This window comes from Aphidius gifuensis, linkage group LG1 (assembly GCF_014905175.1).
Source record: "Aphidius gifuensis isolate YNYX2018 linkage group LG1, ASM1490517v1, whole genome shotgun sequence".
Classification (NCBI taxonomy): Eukaryota; Metazoa; Arthropoda; class Insecta; order Hymenoptera; family Braconidae; genus Aphidius; species Aphidius gifuensis.
Genome location: NC_057788.1, coordinates 27,874,286 through 27,895,139, shown reverse-complemented (window position 1 = coordinate 27,895,139; position 20,854 = coordinate 27,874,286). Strand labels below are relative to the sequence as shown.

Below are 20,854 nucleotides of genomic sequence, written 5' to 3'. Positions count from 1 at the left end.
TTTTTCTAAATCACGGCAAGGAAATGGCTGATGTTAAAATTTATTTATTTTTTTAATTAATTTGCCTGACCATTCCGCCTCTATAATAATTCAATATATATTTATATAATTAATATGTTTAATAATATATATTTATAGTATGTCTCTTGAGATCAAAGCTACAATGCATTTTCGATAATTTTCTACAGAAAAAGTATGGAGTATCTTTATTATTTATTTTTTTTTTAATTTAAATATATAATTAATTATTACGCGATTATTACTAGTCTCAGGAATACACTCATTGGGGGGAGGGAACGCAATTCGCAAAGAGGAGGTGAATATCATTATGTGGTCATGTGTGTTATTTAATTCTTTTCTTTTTTTTTGTCATGTTAATATTTTTCATTATTAAAAATTAAATTTTGGGAGAAGATTTGCATATTTTTCACCTAGCATTTAACAGCCGCAACCCCGTGGGTAAAAAGCTGCAATTCACGTACAACGTTCCCGTATATATATATTTTTTTTTTTCATTTTTTTTATTATATTTTTTTGTATTTTTTTTTTTCCATTTTTTTATTTTTATATATATATATATAAATATTTATATTATATTTTTATTATTTTTTTTCATTTTTAAAACTTTTTTTTTCTATATATATACTTTAATATTCATATATATATATATATATTTAATTTTTAAGAAAAGTCGAACACTTGTCAACTCTACAGTTGGCGAATGCGCGAAAATACAAAATCTAAATTTTTTTTTTTTGATAAAATATGATACATATTAATTTATATATATATACACATAAATATGTAATTATATTTATGTTTATATATATTTTTTTTTAAATATATATATATAATATATATTAAATTATTTCAATTGCTATGTTGCTTATATAAAGGGAAAGATAATACTCAAAATGAGCGATGGCGATTGGAAGAAAGTACGCCACTTGAGCTATACATATTTTCACAATTTTTTAATAATTATTATTTTTTATTATACCATCAACTTATCTATAAATTTAATACACGCGGGGTTGCGGTTCAATCATTATAACAAATCTGTTGTTAAACCTCAATTTCAATAGTTTTTATCTTTCTCTTTTTTTTAAATTAATTTATATATTTATTTATGTCTGTTTAAATATAATATGAATATAAATTTTTTAAATAATTTTTAAATTTTAAAAAAATTTTTAGTATCTCAACGGGTTGACAAATGGCACGCATGTTTTTTTTTTTTTTTTCTTCTAACGTCAACACACAATATTTTTTATACAATTTTTTTTTTTTTTTTCTACGCATAATAATTTTTATCATTCAATTGTTACAATATTTCAACACATAATTATTGTGCATGCGCGTCTTAATTTATATATTATTTATATCAATAAAATGATGGTTAAAATAATTTATATCTCTATTCATACTCCAATATCTATTATTACTTTTTTGTTTTCAAAGCAAAAGAGAGAATTCAATACTCTCTAATGCACACAGCATTATTTTTTTTCGTTGTATTTGGTGGTTGATTCAAGGATATTAAGCGAGCAGAAGAACGCATTTAAATATAATAAAATTATAAAATTAAAATAATAAATATATATTATTGAAGGGGGAAAAGGGGACGAAGGGGATTGATAATCTATTGAATCTAATTTTCTTGATTATTATTATGTTAATTATGTTGGCAGCAGCTGTAGAATAATCCAGTTGTGTGCGTTCTCACTGTCACTCGGGTCCCTCGAAGTCAATCATCCAATATAACACGTCACACTAATTACTAATTGTCATTTTAACAGATTAATTTTTTTTTTTTAATTTTAAATCTTGAAATTTTGATGTTGTTGGAGATATTATGTCTATCTCATTCAAGATGTCAACACAAGCCTTCTTCAGCACAATATCATCTTCAATTGTACAAGTTGTAAATTTTTTTTTATTTTTTGAAAAGTTTAACTTGACCTCTTCCTCCTCCTTGACGTTGTCCTCTTTTATGTCCAATTTTTTTTTTTTTTTTCTATGTTGTTTATTTGTTTATTATGTTGATGTTTGTTTTTTCTTTTTTTTTGAATTTTAAAATTTTTCTTTTTTTTTTCTCTTCAACACACTTTTCACTTTAATATCATTCACTCAAAATAAAAAATAAAAAAAATTAATTAAAAAAAATATGTCTTCTCTCTTCTTCTTCTTCTAAAAGTGTATTATTTGAATGAATGAATGAAAAATTTAAAAATTTAAAAAAAAAATGTAAAAAAAAAAAAAAATTGGAGTACACACACTCTGTCATGTATTATTGAATAATTAATTTGAATAACGAGCAGCAGTTTATGAAAGAATTCTAATAGCCTGAAGTACAGGTCTTGAACAAACTGGACACATTGGATCATTACTATCGCAAACATGTGTACCACAATCCATGCAAAATAGATTATGACCACATGGAACAAGAGCAGTTGTAATTTCTTTATCACCACAAACAATGCATTCACGACGACCACCAGCACTACCAGTACCAAGTAATGAATCAGTTGGACTTGCTGGACTTGCTGATGCTGGTGGTGATGGTCTTGATGGTAATGTTACACTTGGAAATGACCATATTGATGATGATGATGCTGTTTGTGATTCAAATGATGGTGATTCACCAAGTCCTTCATCACGTTCAAGACCAGCTCCCCATATTGCAACAAGATCAAGACCAGGTGCACCAGAACTGCTTGATGAACTGCTACAACTACCACTGCTTGAAAATGCACCACTGCTTGAGCCATTTGATCCATTTGAACCTGGTGGTTCAAGACCACCAAGAATTGAACCTAAACCACCACGACATAATGCACCAAGTAAATCAACATCTTCAGAACCTGGACTTGATGTTGAACCAGTTCTTAATGCAATATGTGCTTCAATTTCACGTCTTGCTGCTTCAACACTTTCTGGTAAACCAGTAACTTCAAATACTGGCTCCTTATCACGTGATGGTGTTACAATATATGTATGTGTTTGATGTTGAATTCTTTTAATTGTTGCACCTTTTGGACCAACAACAAGACCAACAACTCTGTATGGTACACGTACTTGAATTGTAACATGTCCAGGTACTGATGCTGGTGGACCTGGTGGTGTACCAAGTAATGCACCAAGTGAACTTTTACGTGATGCACGAATTTGTGAAAAATGTTCAGCAGCTGATAATATTTCACGTTTTGCACGGGCAACATCTTCTTTTCTTCCTGTTACAACAAATACTGGCTCTTCACCACGTACTGGTGTTTTAATATAAGTATTTGTTTTTGCACGAAGAGCCTTGATTTTACATCCTGTAATCAAACAAAAAATAAATTCATTTACATTAGTTATAATCTATCAACAAATTAATGACAAATATATATTTTACTATCAAATTAAATCAATGAACAAAAAGGATTTCAGCTTAAGCAATATAAGAGACAACACACACACAAATTCTTGCCAAGGAAAAAGAGGAAAAAGGTCCCGCCAACCAAGCCTGTCTGCGGCTCCCTGATCTCGCGGACTCTTTGGCCTTGAGTCGGCGCAATGCTAGCAATGCAGGTGAACCACTCTTCATTCTATCTCACTTTAGTGATCTTATGGTCTTGCCTCCATGACTACACCGACTCTCTGTTTCACTTTTATTTTCTTTTTATATATGTATATAAATTTTTTAAAAAATAAAAATAAACATTTTTTTTTTCATTTTTATTATATATATTCTTTTTTTTTTTTATTTCTCTCGTCTTCAACGCATTCTCTATCTTTTGCTCAAGCCAACCATTGCAACGATGACCGGGTATACTCACGCATACCATCCTCATTTTTTACAACAGCAATATACACAACAAACTTGCCCCAAGAAGAAGAATATTCATTATTATTTTTTTCTTATCTTTTTGATTTTATTATTTTATTCGTTCAAGATGTCATTGCACCGGCATATATTACCCCGCCAAATAATCATGAAAAAAGTTAATTTCATTTTTTTTTATGGTGTTTGATTCTCTAATGATAAATATGATGATAAAAGTAAATCAAGTGTTGGATGATCTTATACTCAAAGTGGTACAATGTTGAGGTCATCATAATTCAAGGACCAAAAATAAAAATTACACTACTGTTGGTGCAATTGCACATGAATATATTTATATTGTTGGTAAACTTATAATCACAGTAAAACAAAAATTAGCTTATTATTTATATGATGAAATAGGTTTTTATAAATAAATGAAAAATTTTAATAGAAAAATATACAAAAATGAAAAATATATAAACCACACCTTCACCTCGAGTTTGTCTCAACAAAAAGCAAGTATGACGAAAGACCCTGTGTATATTTATTCAAGGTCGTAACAAGCGTCGATTGCAATTAGTTTGTAAATTACATTACCCATTATCTTTAACTGTTTGTTTTTTTTTTTTTTCTTTCAAATTATACGACCATCAAATAACAAGCGGTAAAATGCACTAAATAATCATCAATTGTTAATTTAAAGAATAATAAAAATTTTATATTTTTTCAAATTAAATAATACATTTTATGATAAAATTATTTACACTAAAAATTATTTACAATGTAAAATCATAAAATTGCTTATATTCATATATGAAAATGTATATTTGACATGATCATCTTTTCCAAATTGATGGATCATTATTCAACAAACAAAATACCAAGTAAAATAATTATGGTAAGATGAAAAAAAAAAGTTTAATTAAGTAAAGAGAGGATAAATAAAAGCGTGGGCCGGTAGACAGTTGAAGGGCCGCAACCAAGGTGAAGCAAAATGAACAAATGAGACAAGGCAAACAACAACAACAAATCATTTAATTTTGTTGAAAATTTTAAATAATTTGACAATGATAATTCGAGCAACACAAAAAATTATTTATTCCTCCATTTTCGAAATTCATGAATACGTCAATGAGAGCGCTCATACGTCAGCAACTATTATATTTTTTTTTTTTGATAAGAAAACCTGATTCATCAAGTTGTACATTCAACTTGATACATTATGGGTTATTTTATGTTGTTCAACTTAATCTTTCGTCCATTTTAAATGTGAATATTTTTATCTATGATTACGATATTAAAATGGAATGTCAAATGAAGACCCACATGACACGCGTATCATAATCCCCATTAATTTTATCAACCAACCGTTGACCTTTTTTATTTTTTCAATACTTCAACATATATAAAAATATATAAAATAGTTTAAATATATTTTAAATATCAAAGACAAGAGAGGGAAAAAAAAAAAAAAAAAAAGTCACGCAAACTGACGACGTGCGAGTACAAGTTTCTCAGGCAGGTCAGTGAAACTGCGCCGTCAAGTTGAAGGCCAACACCCCCACAATGCATCGCACTCATCCAGCACCAACAACAGCAGCACCAGTAAAAACAGTGGGGAATCACCCGTATATACACATACCATCAGTGTGTGCACATTGATACAAGTTATATATAAATTAAATAAGATAAAGTAAGAAAAAGATGATGATGGTGATGATGGTGAGAGATCAAGAACTGGACAGTATTTTCTTCTCAATTCTTTTCGTATTTTTTTGAATAATATTGAATGTATACTGCTGTGTCTATTAGACATCTCAAAATATTTTCCATATCATATAATAATAAAAGCCCTGATAAACTCATGGTCCACGTTGATGATGATGATGATGATGATGATAATGAAGAAGAAGAAGAAGGAGTAAAAGAAGATAAAAAATAATAAAAATAACATTCAACAAACTCGTATAACACGACCGAAGTTTCTGGAGAATATAATGAAGATCAATAATCATGAAACGGAACGTTGCCATGGCACAATGGATTCTCCCTAAATGTTCACAATGAAGTCAACTTGATTTACTAACAGTGATACAGACAGAAAAAAAAAAAATACCCATATATATATCACAAAGTTTCAATTCGTCTGTATTAATAAAAAGTATTTTTTTTTTTTTATATATAAAAATTTATTACTATTAAAAATAAATTAACAATAAAAAAAAGAAATAGATATATCTATTTGGAAGAGTGCATTTTAAATTTTATTTTATTGTAAATAAGATGTAATAAAATCAAGTTTGTATAAATGAAAATCTATGTATATATGAAGAAAAGAAGCACCACCAATCGATTTCCGTGACCTCGCCAAGGAGGCGACGACCGCGGCCCGCGCAATACAACAAAAAAAGACCTCCAAGAATCTCGTTTATATATTAATATATATTTTTATCAAATATATAAAATTATCTACAATCATAATGTACATACAAGTAAGTTTACCTATCAACATTCATAATCACAGTAAAATAGTATAAAGATTAATAAAAATTAAATAAATTGATAATTAAAAAACCAATAATTTATTGTAATTAATTTCATTACACCTTTGTCATTTAAAATATCGTAAATCTCTCTTATGAGAAAAAAAAAACCCTTTCCTCAGAATAAAAGGCCTGAAATTCCAACACCGCAAATAGATCGATGACACTCAACAGAGTAATCTTGCGCACAAGTACACGCAGTTTGCGCGCACAAATTTTTCGCTCGTTTAATACAACAAGCATTGAAAAAAAAAAACATACATATAGATAAATAGATATACAAAAATATATATGTATATGAGTAGCTCTGAAATAACCAAGCTATATGCTCAACACGATACGATGTAAGGTGCAATGGACGCAAGCACATATATATTTTGTGCATATATTAAATATACCATACACACTCATACTCGCCGATTCACTAAATAACAGTGGGGGGTAACACTATATTAAGATTAAACTCAACTGACACCAACTGAAATAACTATTTAAATAAAAAAAAAAAAAAATGCATATATATTTTTAATGCAATAATAATGCATTTTAATTTTTTTTTTTTTTCAAGGAAAATTAATTGATTAAAATGATAAAAAATTATGCAATTTTTTATCAATTAAAGTCATTCATTCAAGCAATTATTAATTAGTCATAAAATTGTCATTAATGCTATAATTTTTTAAGATAAATAATTGTTTTTTTTTTATTATTGTTATTTGTGTTATCATGTGTAAATATTAGTCAATATTAGTTTATTGATTTATTTTTTAAAAATAAATTAAGTGTATTGTTGGATATTTTATTTTATATAACAAGTGATAATAAAATATATTATGAATACAAATGAAAGTTTGACGACAATAGTTGTGTGTGTGTGTGTAAAATATATGCCCACACATTGGTTATTCTATATAAAATGTGTCTTGTTGACTATTTAGTATATGTATATTGTAATATAACAATATTATAAACTCTCGTTGGCTATACATAAATGAGTCACAAAGGGGAAAAACATTTTGGTCGTTTAATATTTTGTCAGATCAGATAATGAAATTATATATTTAAAATATCAGTATTTATATAAAAAATATATAACATGATTTAAAAAAATAAATCTTATCAATTTGATAATGAAAAAAAAATAATCATAGTTTCAAATTATTTGAGTAATATAAAGATAAAGTAGTTTGAGAGAATTTTTTTTAAATGAAAAAATTGTTAATAGTACTACAATATTATTAATTTTTAATTGACTTATATTTTTGTTTTTTGGTGTTTTTTATTAATGCAAAATAGGATGATTATTTTAGTTTGAATATCATTTGCAACAGCTGCATGCATTATACACATTGCAAGTAACTAAGTACCTCGCGTTGGTCGTACAACTGGAGCTAAATATATGCAACAACATGGGACAAGTCAAACTAAAACATTGTCACAAAATACACATACACACACATTAAATAAAATCAATTTATCAAGATAATTCGTTGTAAAGAAGAAAAAAATAATTAAAATATTATTCAGTGTAATAACAACAACAGCATCTTATCTCGAAATATATTCCAAGAAAGAAATCGAAAAAAAAATATTTGTAATTGATATCTCAATGTGAAAAATAATTGAATATAATGGCCAACATGGAAAAAGCCTGACAATATAAATTACATAAAAGCATGGAAATTTTTTTAAATTTATTGATTTTAAAGTTATATTTGGTTATAATAAAATGACTCATTTAATAGTCACGTGTTTTTATCATATGACGAGGAGGTTATAGACAAGGTGCATGTCCCATTGATCGAGTGTTATGCTTTATGTTTTAGCCAACATGTGGATATACAAAAAAAAAAAAAATATAAAAAGAATTAAATATAAATCTATAAACAATGTCGTTGCCCTGAGGATATTTATCATTATTTATTATTGTTAAATAATGAAAATAGTAATGTTATAAGAAAGTATAAAAAAAAATATGAACGAGTAAAATTTTATATGAAAATTTATGACATGAAGGTTTATTGGTAAATTGTGTGTGGATATGTAATATTGTAATGATGAAGAAATAACGTGTGATATAATAATGTTGAATTTTTAAATTGTACATATGGCTTGTTGCAGATTTATGTGACATAGAAATTGTAAAATTTAAGACAAGCCAATATTCACTTCCTCATTCACACTTATTCTTGGCAACGTGTTCAATAATAATTTCTAGTGTTTAATTTATATCCAGAGAAAAAAATTGATAAGCAAAGGTAACAGATGGATTAGAGATATGAAAATATTTTTTGATGATACAATAAAATTGTGACGACAAATCTATATTTGTGTCTCGTTATATACCTGGGATATATCGATCGTGAAAGGTCCAGAAGAATCACGTGATAATTGATCGTGGTGAAATCACTGTGTCCGCAAATTTATCCTTGAGTTAAACATATATCTTTCGAAATTTTTCTTTCATATATTGCGACGAATAACCCACGTATTTTAACCGTCAAAAATAAAATATTAAAATATTTATATAAAAAAAAAATACGATACATATGTAATCCCATGTATTACTTGTGTGTATATATACCAAATATCGAGATTCTCATTTGATGTTGCTTGTGACAAAATATTTTTCAATATCGCGCACGAGAACAAAAAAAAAAACACCGCTATTCTCTGAATCAAGTCAGGTATATGAAAAAACTATCGAAATAATAAAAAAAAAAAAATTTAAATATCATAAATCACTTTGCTTTATTCTGAGAAACAAAAGAAGTAAAAAAAAAAATTAATATTCATTGTTGAGAGGATAGATTTGAGTAGATTATTGAAAATCAAAAAAAAAAAATATGATTACAAATTATTGTCTCTTTGTAAAAATTTATAAATAAATTTATAAAAGAGTATAAAAGTTCAAATATACAACAGCTTTGTACAATGAAAAAAATGGTATTTAAAAAAAAAAAAAATTGGAGATATTGAGTGTATGGATCCTTGTAAAAAATACGTATGATTATTGGCTAAAATACACGTAACAAGTAAAAATTATTGGATGAAAATGATTATACAAGTAGCAAGGCTATATGCAGAAATAAATACTCAAAGTTTACATACACCTTGTGGTAATTGTGGATGTATGTATTATGAGTATTGTGTGTATATCTGCAATATTATAAAAGCACCATCTCACCAAGGTGGATCTACCAAGCGTAACACCACCAAGCACAAATTACGCATCTCATTTCTCTGCTGTTGCTGCTACCACCACTTTCATTCACTCTTTTTTTTTTATCATGGAAATTATATTTTGTATATTGTCTTATTACATTTATTTATTCGATTTATTATTGTTATTGTCTACCTTGTTCTTTGTTAACATAAATGTAATTATTTTTTGAGGCTGTTTTTAAATGAAAAAAAAAAAATGTAATTTTCGTTTTTATGTCGCAAAATGAAATGCAATGTCTCATCAAGTTTGTGAAAATGAATTTTTAAAATAAGGCCTAAAACCTTCAAAGTATTTCTCGCTCTCTTTGACTCTCTTGGTCTCTCTTTTTTAAATTTTTTTTCTCACTTACTCACGTTGAGAGTTTTGCACATCCCACCCGTACCGTGGTTTCCGCCGGCCTTGGAGCCACTGAACCACTCCGTGGTTCAACGATTCGATGTCTCAGTGACTCTCAATTTTTCTATATACATTATATAAATATCTAACGTTAATCTTATCAAAAAAATCATAGAATTTATTTGTCAATCACGATTTATGTAAATATTAAAAAAAAAAAAATGAAAAAAAATTTGAAAATATTCAAAATATTATTATAATCATTAAATTAGATAATTAATTAATGATTGTCAAAAGCAATTAAATACATATCTGACCTCATCTGAGAATGTTGATGATTAAAAAAAATTAGCTTCATTCAAACATGTGGTAGAAAAAAAATTTTTTTTTTTAAATACTTTTATTTCATCATTTGATGATTAAAAAAATCTATTCTCCATTGTGAACTAAATCGAAATAAATTTATGATAAAATAAAATCTCTAAAGAGTTGTGTCTATGTTGAAAAAATTTTTTTAGTTCGTTATTCTTTCAGGTATATAAACCTCTTCTGGAGGTAAAAAAAAAAAAAAATCACAAAGAAACTAGAAGGAGACAGATGAGTGGAATTTGCAAGCAGGTGAACAGTGTTCTCCACACAATAATTCTTGCTCCAACTTGCAAAAGGGATGAGTATAAAAAATGCAAAAAGAAAAATAAGTAAATAAATTAATATATGAAAATTAAAATTAAAACTAGAAAAGATAAATTAACCAAAAAAAAAGCATCAAAATGATGGAATAAAAAAAAGATAGTCGTCGTAATTTTGGGGCCTTATTGGAGAGTTTGAGTGGAAAGAAAAAAAAATATATATGTATCTATATAAAAATGGGAAAAAAGAAAGATAAAAGAAAAAAAAAAAATTGAGATTCTTCCAGGAATCGGGGTCGGGTCGATGTAAACGACGAAGATGAAGACACATTTCCAAGGATCCTCATCTGCTTCGTGTTCCTAAATATGCACTACACATCGCTCCTGATGCTTCAAGTCAAATTTATTATATTTCCCCTCAAAACCTTGGCTCTATCTTACTTCGTCACAATATGTGAGCTTGTTGAAATACTTTTTACTACAAGGCACGTTAACGTAACGTGTGACTGCGTTTCAAATTCAACACACGAACCAACTCGTCTCTTCCGTTCTTTACTTTATTTCTTTCATGCTCACTCACGCACTTATAATATACATACAAACATTTTGTAAGCAATTATGTATAGCCAAGTAAAGATAAAGAACATTTTTAAAATTTACTCCTACTTCTTTACTCTACCTTCTTCCCAACAAAAAAAAAAAAAACGAGAACTACCATCCATAAATAAAATAAACAGATCGTGATAATTAAAATTTCAGCAGGTACCTGTGATATTCAGAAACCACTGAGTTCTAGTTTTTTATTTTAAATAATCATTTTGTAAAAAAGAAAAAAAATTAAGAGCCATCGAGCAGGTCAGTTTACTATTTCCAGAAAAAAGGATACTATTTTTTTTTTTTTTTCTGAAAATAATTCTCTTTTTTGTGAAGCGTATGCCAATAAGTTGCCAGACGAATGAATTTAAGCTGATATTATATAGACCTCACAAATACAACCGAAATAATATATTTAATTTTATCATCATCATGTGACATAGACATATGAAATACTAAAAAATTGTAAGCGGCATCCGATTTCTCTCGCAGACCCAAAAAACGAAGTGCTGGATATATTGGCGCCAATATGTACAACGCCCATCAAGTACCAACAGAAAAACACAGTAACTTTCTCCAAATGATATTTTTTATTTCACATAACACGCCTCGTAAAAACAAATAATAATAAAAAAAATAATAAATAAATAATAAATGTACACATATTACAAGACATTGAAAAAATACATAATAATAAATTTAATAATTTTTGTTTTTCTTATCTTTGAAAAATCAATTTAAGAATATAATTTTAAACAACAATGTTTTCATTTTTTGGCAATAAATATTTTACACTGTATACAAAAATATAAATTAATAATAAAAATTGAGATAGTATTTGTGCATTGTGCACCTGTCGTTTTTATTGCAAGAGAATACAACAAAAGAAGAAAAAGAAGAAGAACCAAGAGGACCAACAAAATTTTAAGAGGGCGTCGACTCGTTGCTTCGATGAATGCAACAACAGCAGCAGCAGCAGCAGCAGCATCAACTCTTTGAGGAGAAGAGTATAGAAAAGAGGGCAAAAAACCAAGGTACATGAAGAAGAACACAAAGAAGTTGAAAGAGAGAAAAGAGCTGTGTATTGGGAGGAAAAAATAATAAGGTGGGTCCTCGAAATATAAGTGCGTCTGTGTATGCGGGTGTCTGTGTTTCATATTTTTTTATTTTTTGGGCCTGTTGAGTGTAATCAACCACCGACAGACACAAATAAATAGCAAAAATTTAATAATAGAGAGCAAAGTTTTGGGTTTCTTATATAAAGAAGACAAGAAACTCTCTCAGACTCACAAAATAAGGTAAAAAAATTATATATATATTAAATTAAGAAAAAAAAAAAGAGAGCAGGAGACTCTGGAAGTTTGTCTCAAGGTAAACGAGTGGTCCACGAAGAACAAAGCAAATTCAATATGTATGCCTTTTGTCTTGAATCACTCTTTCTCTCTTTTAATATTTTTTTTTTTTTTGATGGGTCTCATATGTCCCTGGAGCTTGCAAGATATAACCCAATATCATCTCGATTTTATGTATTTTAAAAAATTCCAAACGAAAAATTTTTATTTCACACGATAAATAAATTTAATCGTTTAAATAAAATTATAGAAGATATTACAAGGTAAATGATAAGATAAACAAACGAGCCTATGTCAACTTTGATCGGATGTTTGGTTTGATGATTGAAAAATAAAATGAAGAAAAAAAAAAATTTTCAAAGCTAAAAAATGGAGCTAAAACTATATAGACTTTATATATATTTTAATAATAAAAAAAAAAATAATATATATAATTGAAAATTGAGACATAAAAATTTACAAATTATTTAGCTGTTGATTGTGACTTGATGTAAATTTTTATTTTCACAAGTGATGCCGCAATTTATAATAATCCATAAATCATAAATACTTTTATTTTGATATGCATTGTGTAATTGTGTGGTTCGTAAAACATATATATATTTTTTATGACTTTTTAAAATTGGTTATTATATTATTTTTAATAGCCAAAAGACAACATCGTCATCAAAAAAATATTCCGTCACATAATAATAACACTAGTTTTAAAAAACCACAAAATTTCAAGGTAAATTAGTAGATAAAAATTGTGGTTAGAGACTTGACACAAATATATGTACTAATTTTATTTTAAAAAAATTTTTTATTTTTATTAAATTAAAAAGGATTCTTTCTCCTGCTATATCATGGATATTATAAAGAATTAACCTTCACACTGATCTCGAGAGTCTGTGTGTGACGGTCACTGTCGTCTTTACTTTTACTCAATCGAGATCGAGAGTGAGACGTGTTAAAAAATAAATAAATAAATAAATTATGATATAAAAAAAATTATACACAAACTTGCACACTTGATCAATAAAAAAAAGTGAAAAAAATTGGGATAAAAAATTTACAAGCTCGCGCAATATTGTTAACTACTTAAAGTCATTAAAAAAAAAATATATTGAAACCTGCAAAAAAAATCTCAACACTCGTTGGGTTTCTTTTGGAGTAATTTTTTTTTCTGTATAAAAAAAAAAGTAATATGTATTTAATTTATAAATTTAAAAATTTATTTAGTGAGAGTGGTAAATGATGTTGGTATTTATTATGAGAGTAAATAATATAAAAAAAAAAAAAGTGAGATGGAAAGAGAATGGTTACTAGAAATAGAGGGGATTTGTCGTGTGCAGGGAATCTTGACCTAGGACACGCGTCGTTCAACTACACCACGCGTTACAAAATTATATTAAATATGTTTGCATGTGCATTATAAAATTCTAGACTATTGTCATATGAAATAATATTAAAAATTCATTGATGAATGTTTAATTCAAGTTAATCAAAAATTATCAAATCGATGTGAACGGATATTCATGAACCTCGTGGGTTTTCCTTCAGGAAGAGAAAAAAAAATTTTTTAATGTGGGTGGATCAATGTACACCGCAAAAAGAAAAAAAAAAAAACCATTTCCGGCTGGCCGAGAAATTGATACCCAACAATTCATCGATGGAAAAGAAATACATATAGACATTTCCGTAGACAGAAACACAGTAAATTAATGTCCAACTAATATTACAATATATTTTGGAGTAAAAAAATACAAATGGTCTCTGCTCGCAGTGTATGTATAGGACTAGAATTGATTTTTTTTTTTCTTTTTTAATTCACTGTACAATACTGGAGGGTAAAAATTACAAATAAAAAAAAAATATGGCGTGTGAAAGTCTCAAATATCAGAGTACACACAACAAAGACATTTTCAATTTTTAAAGAACCAAAAAATTATTAAAATAGTGTATCAAAAAATGATAATAATAATAAACTAAATGACCAAAAAAAAAAAAAAAAAATCCAATAAATTATTAATGAAACTTTTTAAATATATTTAAAAAGTCAAAAATCTAAATTTTAATTGAGTCCAAAGAAAAAAAAAAAAAGAAGCATATAAATTAAACTTGGGGTATAAAATTTATAATTTAATATAAATCATTAACATCTGTTTGAACTAGCCGAAATAGTAGATATTATATTTTTCGAAAAATTTTGATGATTTTTCAATATGAGGTAAATTTCTTTTTTCAGACAAACCAGACATATTTTGAGGATTATTTTTGAGCAAAGTAGTTGGTATAGGTGAATATAATATGTACATGAAAAATGAAAAAAATTAAAAAAGAAGAAAGCAAGGAAGAAAGAAGCCTCCTCGACGGGAGGGTCGATCGAGTTCCAAGAGCATGAGAACGGAAAGGCCCCCTGGAATAATATCGGCACTGCAGCTGCTAGCTGAATCCAACAAAAGGCGTCAACTACTCTGCAACGTTGCACATCCAGTTTTTTAAAATATATTCAATGAGAATTTATGTGAATTTTTATATAATAATAAAAATATTTAACTCAATTTAGACATTAAAAAACCATTCATTCTTTTTTTTTTTTTTTTTCTCCATTCACAAGGTTTGAATTTAAAAAAAAAAAAATAATAATAAACTATAAATTATTATTGTTGTTATCGTCATAGAAAATAAATTAAAAATAATAATAATAAAAAAACTATAACGACATTGGTGTTGAATAAACAGCAGGATTACGAGACAAGCAGGCCACGGAATAATAATTGATAAGAAGTGGACTTATCAGAATAAGTCAACACTCAACCGGTCGCAAAAGGAACAGGGACTTAAAAATATAATAATTTTTAAAAATATATATGAAAATTAAAAAAAACAACAAGTTACTTTTTTTTTAACAAGCAGATAATTGAGATGATTTAAACAGTTAAAATTGAGTGATATATACACAATTAACCTTGTAACAAGTAATACTATATAACGGTTTTAAATTTAAAACCAAAAAAAAAATTAAAATTATATATAATGCATCATCAAAAATACTTGTGTCTTGTTATACATCCGGGGGTTTCATTGAACAATAAAAAATATATATATTTTCTCCGGAAATTTTTAATTTTGTGGTCAATATTCACCTTGTGGTCGAAATTTTAACAGCAAATAATGTAATTTTTTTTTTTTTCTTTGTTAACGTTAAATTCATGTCACTGGCCTGATAAAATATTCTCAAACAAACCAAGAAAATAAAGAATATATTCAATAATAATAAATATAATATGCGCCGGCATATCTTCTATACGTGGTTTTATTTTTTTTTTTTTTATATATTATTATTATATATATATATATTTTTTTTTCATTTATTTCTGGTTGAAAGTATAGGTTGTTGGTGCGTGGCAAACGAAAGAGAAGCCAACATTTGAGAAAAGAAGAGGAAAAAGTTGAGACCAAGGGAACAGAAGGGAAGGTTGACAACACATCCCGTCGCCATGTGTTGTAGCTCCAGTGAATTCAAGAATATATATATACAGGACACAATATCCACTACAATAATACTTATATACATCCAAGCATGCATAATCATTTTTTTCATTTTTTTTTTTTTTTGCTCCATTATTTGATCAACACATATATACAACATTTGCAAACAACAAATTCAATTCTTTAATTAAACATTATTATTATTTATTTATTTATAAATAATAAAATTTATCAAGACCGAAATAATTTATAGCTATTGATATTGAATTAGAAAGAAAAAAAAAAAAAAAAAATTAATCAAATTATTAAATGACAAATATGTATATTGGTAGTTAATAATTTATATATTTTTTAAAGTTGAAATATTTGAAAAATAGCGTTATATTTATTGTGTGTAATTGTGATGTAAAAAATTGAGCAAACTATAAGAGTCACGATGAGGAGGATAATATTTTATAGGGGAATATAGTCAGAGAGCCACCGTCTGGCGACAGAGGCGCTCATTACAGCTTCCGGTCTAAAATACTGACATGTTAAAACATATATATATTATTTTTTTTTAAATACATATGTTGTATTATGTATATGTATAAATATTATATGAAATAAAAGAGAGAGAGTGAGGAGAAAAACTAACTAACGTAATGAAGAACAACCAGAGAATATACAACTAGACACATCCTCATATAATGAAATAGCGTATCAGTCTCATCAACATCATCAGACAATGTTACAACAAGACACAAGCATGCAAAACTTTATTGAGACATTAAACACCTTGTCATATTTATTTGTTTATTTATATTTTTTCAAGTTATTCCAAGTAAGCTTTATTTTCAAGGTTGTTGGGAAAACTTTTTTCTTTTTTTAGTTTATCATCATTATCAAAGCGTTGGTTGAAAAAAATATTATTATCATATGGCTAATGAGAGTTGGACAAAAAGACTAAAAAATTATGTATTTATTTCCCTTGAATTTGGGGGGAATTAAAAAATGCAAAGGGATTGAGAAAATGGAGAAAAAAAAATGTTTAAAAAAGCCGGGACACATGGAATCGTGAGACACTGATTCATGAGAATAGGTTTATAATATACTAAAGCAAGTTTAACTGGTTTTATACAGTCTTGATATATATTTAACAAAATTTTTAGTTAAATAAATATATATCCGGAAACACAATGGTGTTTGATAATATCATCATGAAATTATTAAAGTTTAATTCAACTGTGAAAATTTAAAAATAAATTATCAAGTTTATAAACTTTATTTTCTTCTGTTTTATTCATTTTTTTTTCTTCAACGATATTATCATTATTATTTATTTGACAAAAATTTAGTCTTATCTTATTGACGTGAAAAAATATATTGTCTATGAACATAAAATTGACAAGAAAAAAAAAAATAAAAAAAAAGGTCAACATGATAATAATATTTTTATGGCTCAATTTATATTTAAAGAAAAAAAAAAAAAATTATTATTACTTGATGATAATTAAATTAAAGGAAAAAAAAAATCAACTCACCTTGTCTTCCAACAATTTCAGCCACGTGTTCACTGCTTGGAACTGGAACACATTCAGTCATATTTTGGCTTTTCTTGGATCTTGCTTCTTCAAAGACGCTTGATGGTGATGATTGAAGTGGATCATTTGGATCATTAACATTAATATTATTATGACCATTACCACCATTCATTCCACATGATGATGAATTATCAATACCTAACATTGATAATTCAAATGCAAGTGCAAGTGCACGTTGTTCTTCAATAGCAACATTATTGCTAATACCACGTTGATCCATATCACCGAATATACTTGCTGGCATTTTGTCGTTTAAATAAATATAATTATTTATCAAATTAATCCGTTTAACACGTAAAATATCAATTCAATCAATATATATATATAAAATTATATTAAAAAAATTTTTCTTTAATTTCACAAAGGAATTAAAAAATAATAATGAAAATAAAATTATTTTTTTTTTCTTTTTTTCGTCGTTTGAAAATTTATAAATAACACACAAAAACACAAGTGTATTATTGTCTTCAACAAATATATATATATATTTATAAATATTATTATTATTATTATCGTTGAAAATTTTAAATCACTGGCTTTTTTGTTTTATATTTCTTTATAAAATAATAATATGTTTTTTTTTTGTTTTTATTAAACGGTTTGCTATTTATTGCGCGATACTTTTTAAACAATAAAGTAATATTATTTTATTAAATGGTGTATTTTGTTGTTTAACAAGAAGAAAACGCGTGCGACTACCCTCTCGCTCGAGTGCCACTGCGACTGGTTATTCCAACGAATTGCGACTGCGGCTTCTGAACAGCCGGCAACTCCGCCATGTGCCTGAACGCCGGTTTAACAGCATTTTCATTGGTCAATATGATCATGTGATCACACGCCAGCCCTCAATTCCCCACCATAAAACGGTTTAACGAACGACAAACAGCGCTGCTACGGTTATTTTGTGAAATTATTATTACTTCTTCTCTCATTTTCCTCCAGTCATCTTCTTTTTTTTTTTTTTTTCAATTTTTTTTTTCTCTTTTTGTCTCACTCATTTATTCCCTTTTATATTCTCTCTCTCTCTCTCCTCCCTCGGTGTTGGGCTCACTTCTCGGTTGTTCTCTCTTTGATTGTGTGTGTTGCTGCTATGTATATAGCGAATTATATATCTATATGTGTATAACACCATCGTTGTATTATAGACTGCTATCCGTTGGACATGAAAGCTATTCAAACTTTTCTCTCGATATGTTATTTTTTTTTTTTTTTCTATTTTTTATTTTCTTCTATTCCTTTTCATGAAAAACCTCCACTTGGTTTTATTTTGATAAAAAAATATATATTTTTCTCCCTTTTATATTTATATGTATATATAATTTTGGGCTTTAGAAAAATCTAGATAAAATTTTTTTCGAGAGAAAGAGATTATAGATCTACATGTGTTTTTTAACTTGTTTTGACAATTTTGTTTCGTTTATAGTTTTTTTTTTTTTTACTGTAAATTAATGTTTAATAATTTTCAGGGTTTTTTTCTAAGAAAAAACATGTGTTTTTATAGAAACAATATAAATTTTTTTTTCCAGACTTGGTGGTAAACAACAGGTAGTAAAAAAAAAGAAGAAATTTGCTAGTTAAAACTTTCAATGTCATTTGCAAATAATGTTACTCACCATGTTGCCAATGTACTGATGTTAAATTTTAAAAATCTTAAACGAAAAAGACCTTGCCCATCAAGTAATTCTATAATTCTCTCCCATGAGATTTATTTACCTGTTCTTTTATTCTTTTTCTAGTTAAAAGTAAATTCTTAATGGTCGAATACCAGCATCATCATTCGACATGCTGTTACAAGCTGAAATTATTATTTTCAAAAATTTAAAAAGAAAATCCTGCTATCATCATAATGATATTTGAAAAATTTGTTATCATGATTTAATATTTATAAATTTTTTTGGAGTATAAGTAGCTGTGATTTTGGAAGGAAAAAAAAATGTATTATCTATTTGCCAAGTGAGAACTAGCCACATTTTGGTATAGTTAAGGATCGCAGGTATAAATATTTTAGCGAGTCCTAAATCCCAGGCTCTTTTTTGAACATAATGGGGGGATAGTTTACCCGTCGAGCGGCCAATTTCCTTTCTGGATCGAACCATCTCTTTCTGGGTCTTGAAAGCCAACACGATGAACCTTTTGCTGCTTTTGCTTTTAAACTTCATGGCCACGACCATCGTTTCTTTTTTATTTTATATATATATTTTATATATATTTTTTTTTTTCATATTGAGCACCTGCCTTTGAACTGCGCGAAAAGATCTTCTCAACAAGAATATACATCGTGTGTACAGGGCTCATTCAACACACCGGATGTATCTTCAAACTCTTTTCAACTGTACTGCAATTTAACAAGAAAGAAAAAAAATATTTAAATTTAATTTTTAAACATTTTTATTATTATTAATATTTTATTATATTATTATTGTATATTTTAAATAATCAATTGATGCATTTTGATAATTCTGCATTGGCCCTGGCTCGATGTCAATGTGATATTGTGAAATTTAAAAATACTGCATATATCTTTGAAAAATAAAGATAAAAAAAAAAAATAATTCAAAGTAGACCAGGGCCAAAAAGTAACAGCAAACGATGCAATTTTTTTTGTTGAATTTTTTGGCAATGTATATTGAATTTTTTTATAACATGCAACCGGATAATTATATCAAGTACAATAATTCAAATAAAAATGACTTTAATTTAAAGAATAATTGAAAAATATAAAATGTTATTTTGATTTCAATATGTCAGCAAAAATAGGGAGATGAAAATCGATAATCATACGGTGAGAAAAAGCATGAGAGATGTCTGGATGCATACAGATCAACCCAATGAAATATGACAAAAAATAATAATGCATTATCATTTGTCACATCCCTTGGAAGTATATATAAAAAAAAGTCTAGAGACTAATGGTTAATGCCTTCGATGAGGGAGAAAGTACAAACAACTCTTGTACGATTACAGCACACAATTCTACATCGATTATGAAATAAAAATAATAAAAAAAAAAAAAATAGTGGCAGATGCATGGCCACCGGTTTGCTACCTATGTTTTTATAATATATATTTCTTTGGCCGAAAAATCTTACAGCTGTTTATATGCCGCCAGTCGATCAAGATTGACAGATTATAAGACTTTTTGGACATCATCAAACCTTATGCCACGCTTTACTTTTCCATAAAAAAAAAAAACCGAATATTAATCATTATTTTATAATTTTATTTAAACCTCCAAATATATATAAATTTTTTTTTTTCTTAATTTTTCACGCATATGGCATGAAAATTTTTACTCCGACACTTCCGAAT

At 27.2% G+C, this 20,854-nt stretch overlaps 1 protein-coding gene across 1 annotated transcript; it reads right to left on the bottom strand.

The window, feature by feature from the left end:
- Window positions 1-594: 594 nt before the first annotated feature.
- LOC122859625 (RNA-binding protein MEX3B) lies at window positions 595-18,304 on the bottom strand. The gene is made up of 2 exons (XM_044163310.1): window positions 17,486-18,304; window positions 595-3,320 (listed from the first exon to the last, which is right to left on the bottom strand). Exons 1-2 carry the CDS (start codon window positions 17,787-17,789, stop codon window positions 2,326-2,328), a joined length of 1,299 nt encoding a protein of 432 aa, XP_044019245.1. The 5' UTR covers window positions 17,790-18,304; the 3' UTR covers window positions 595-2,325.
- Between the last annotated feature and the right edge of the window lie 2,550 nt (window positions 18,305-20,854).